The sequence below is a fragment of the Pistacia vera genome, unplaced genomic scaffold (genome assembly GCF_008641045.1).
Source record: "Pistacia vera cultivar Batoury unplaced genomic scaffold, PisVer_v2 Contig317, whole genome shotgun sequence".
In the NCBI taxonomy this organism is placed as follows: Eukaryota; Viridiplantae; Streptophyta; class Magnoliopsida; order Sapindales; family Anacardiaceae; genus Pistacia; species Pistacia vera.
Window position 1 is genome coordinate 15,192 of NW_022196132.1, and position 3,549 is coordinate 18,740.

The 3,549-nt window shown below is 38.4% G+C and overlaps 1 protein-coding gene across 1 annotated transcript; it reads right to left on the bottom strand.

The window, feature by feature from the left end:
- Positions 1-744: 744 nt before the first annotated feature.
- LOC116136659 (protein IQ-DOMAIN 14) lies at positions 745-3,312 on the bottom strand. The gene is made up of 4 exons (XM_031422329.1): positions 2,613-3,312; positions 2,290-2,526; positions 1,264-1,950; positions 745-1,146 (listed from the first exon to the last, which is right to left on the bottom strand). The coding sequence occupies exons 1-4, from the start codon at positions 3,057-3,059 to the stop codon at positions 1,126-1,128; spliced, it is 1,392 nt and encodes a 463-aa protein (XP_031278189.1). The 5' UTR covers positions 3,060-3,312; the 3' UTR covers positions 745-1,125.
- Between the last annotated feature and the right edge of the window lie 237 nt (positions 3,313-3,549).

Below are 3,549 nucleotides of genomic sequence, written 5' to 3' on the forward strand. Positions count from 1 at the left end.
TTTGAGCTATTCAGTGTGCTAGGAATCAATCTTTAGAACATTGATAAAAGAATATAAATTAGGTAAATAAACTTTAGTTTCTCCATTATTCCAATGAGAATTTGATGTAGAACATCTAACAGATGAGTTCCTAGAGAGAGTCAGGCATTTAAAGTCCAAACGCGGGCATACTAACTTAAAACAACCATAACTTTTGATTCGAAAGGAGTTCTGAGACTCATTATATATCAGCGGAAAGCACGTTCTAAGCCCGCCGACATGTTAATCGAGTTGCCTTGTTGGGGGTCATTTCCCAGCCCAAAACCCATTGTTTTGGTGTGTTTCGGGGCCATTTAATTTTTCTGTGTGTTTTTCCTATTTAATTTAGAGGATTTTTTTTAATTAATATGGATTTTTTTTTTTTTTTTTGTTGGGAGTCTTGTTAGGGTTGGCTGTCACCACCCTGTATAAACATATTATTATTTTTTTTAAGATAAGCAATGATTATTCAAATTTTATTTCAAACTTTATGATCTAAGTTTCTGTCATTGAGACTTATTTATCGATTTTAAATGTATAGTTGAGTGCTAGCCTTGTTATTACACTAACTGGCTCGTTAGAATTAGTAAATCGCTTGTTAGAATTGCATGGTTAACATGGTGATTGGACTTGTAGATTTAATACAAAGTGGTTAATCTGTTTGGACATATATAGCAAAGAAGTTTACATACGATCAAATATCCACAAAATAATGAAGAATTAATGTGGGAAACAAAAACACCCTATAAACTTTTTATAGACAGATAATGAATCAGTACGTTATTATGTTCCTCACTTTGCACTCATAATGCTTGCAGCTCATTTGCCATAAGCTTTTCCTGAGAAACACACTCAATCAAATGATGCAGAAACATCCAAAACAAAAAATTTTTTAAAAAAAAATGCCCTCTACATGGTGGTTTCTTCAATACAGAACTCCTTTTAGTGACACTGGAACGAGAACGAAAATCTGTCAGGAAATTATAGCATTTTCTATATAATTAAAATTTCGCTTTTGTTGGTCATTTCCTGTTGGTGCTTGCATTATTGTATGAAGTCTGCATAGTTATCTGGTTTCCAGTCACAATGGTGAGGAGAGATGCACTGTTAGTACCTGTTTCCATGAGGCTGCACCCACAAAAAGCAACCGTGTGAATTCACATATATGCTTTCTTTCTAATGTATTTCTTTTCTCTTCAGTTCATAATTTAACTAGCACAGAGATTTCGGAATATTTAAACTCACATCATATGCAACAACTGATCTGCAGTAGTTGGTGTTTGTAAGCACTGTACTTGTGGATCCACACTCACTGTCTTTAAGCGAGACTGATGACCTGTCAAGCTTAATTGACCATGGATATTGGTAATTTTGAGCTGTCATACCCACATGTGAAGATGACCTTTGCATCCGCATAGACCTTGGAATATTTCTTCCTTCAATGGATGGCCTTCGCCGGCTTGGTTGCCTCTCATATGAATCTGGCCTTGACTTCGGCGCACTCTGAGACCGAACTTTGGCTCTTGAAGATTCTGTATTAGCCATGTAATTGGGAAATAATGGGTAGTCATAGGACAAAGATTCAGCATCATCTGTCCTAGGGAAGGCAAAAGGAACTCTTGATGGATCGGGTTTGGATATAGCAGAATAGTACTGTGGACTACTTTGCGCCGTGCTAAAAGAGTGGTCCTCAAAATGACCACTGCAGACTCTGGGGCTCATGTCAGTCAGAGCTGATGGAGCTGGAGAAACCTGGTAATTATCTTGCTTGGAATATGCGCGATGTGAAGCATAATGTGTGGAGTATCTGTGTTCTGTTCTTTCACTTTGTGGATGGTTTGAGTAGCTATTTCTGCTCTTTGAACATCCGTTTAATTCACCATGATCAATCTCTACTATCTTAATGTTCTCTTCCATGCCTCTATCAATCTCCTACATGTACAAAAAGCCAGATCCCAGATAAATTTTTACCATGTCGGTGCATAATTAATTAAGAGCAGAAGAGAAAGAAACACTAGTACTGTTTAATCAACAAATGAAAGTATCACTAGTATTTTCCGATAATAACTAGATTGGAAGGAAATATTAAGAGAAGAATTTAGACCTTAATAATGAAAAGAATTAGTATGTGTTCAATTTCAATAATATAAGGTGATTTGATTCTCATTCTGCATTAGAGTGCATCAAGAATGCAGGAAACTTCGCTTTTACAGCAAAGAGGATCCATTTGTGAGTGGGAAATAATATTTTGGGAGGAGAAATAAAACTTACCGGATATGTATGCCTCAACCAATTGTCCTGAGTTGATTTTCTGTGGATTGATTGCCTCTGATTAACCTGATCTGTATCTTCACCCATACGGACTCTCTGCGCGAGAGCTCTAGCCTGTACTGTCACCAATGCCTGCATGCACCGGAGGGTAGCTGTGGCCTGTTTTCTCACCAGGTGTCCCCTTACCAATGCCTGCAACTTCACTAATCCTTTCAATGCACACAGTGCTTTTCTTGCCTGAAAAAAACACCAATTCATACTATTTACATTTTCATCTCTGCAACGTTCGGATCTTGAAAATAAGGAATTTAAGAGTTACAAACCAAATAAGCACGGAAAAAGGATTGAATCTTTAAGGCCGAGGCCTCTTCAATTGCGCTGGCTCTCCCATTGGCAGCAGCTGTTAGCCTGATCACAGCAGCCGCAGCCTGTGCAGCTGCCACAGCTGCATCAGCTGCTGCTGCCGTGGCTGCAGCCACAGCCATAGCATGCTTTTTCTGCTCATCTTCTTTGTCTATTATAGCTTGCATAGGCGGCGGAGTAGTGGGAGCAATTTGTTCTGCAGAATTTAAGTCCTTGGGAGTTGCTGCAGTGGCCGAAGATCTTCGGAAGCTCCATCTCCGCTTTTCTTTTGGAGTTGTCGGTAGGATTGAAGTTGGAGTTGCTGGATTTTCAATGGCAGCAGTAGTTTGATTACTCGTAAATTTCTCCTTGTCTCTGTCTTTCTTCCCTGTCAAGAAACTTTTAAGCCATTTTCCTGTCTTCCCCATCTCTATCAAAACCTTCAAAGCTTATTGCATGTGCATTCTATCACAGGAGAAAATAGAGAGAAGATAGTTACAGTTGATATGTAGATCTCCCCAGTCTTTGTTCCATATGTAGCTATCAACATTATAATTGTCTGTCTTATTAGATCAGGAATTAATTGCTCTTCTTTGACAGCTTGATCGTTACTGTTCCATTATTCCATAAAGTAAAAAAAAGAAATTAAGGCCAGCATGATAGAACAGAAACAAGAAGGAAGTTCCCATATAAGCCACCTGCCATATCCTGGAAGATAAATGGGCAAAGATTCCTTGCTTTTGATGAACTTCTTCAGCTATCCTTCTTATCTTTACAGTACAATCTCATTTCTGATATTGCCAAAATTTCAACAAGGATACTATGGTAATTATATAGTTTTTCGGCGAGATGAGAGTTTGGTATTGGTTAACGTGGGCTGGAGGAGTTCAGAAACCATGTGCAAATGGGTCATGAACA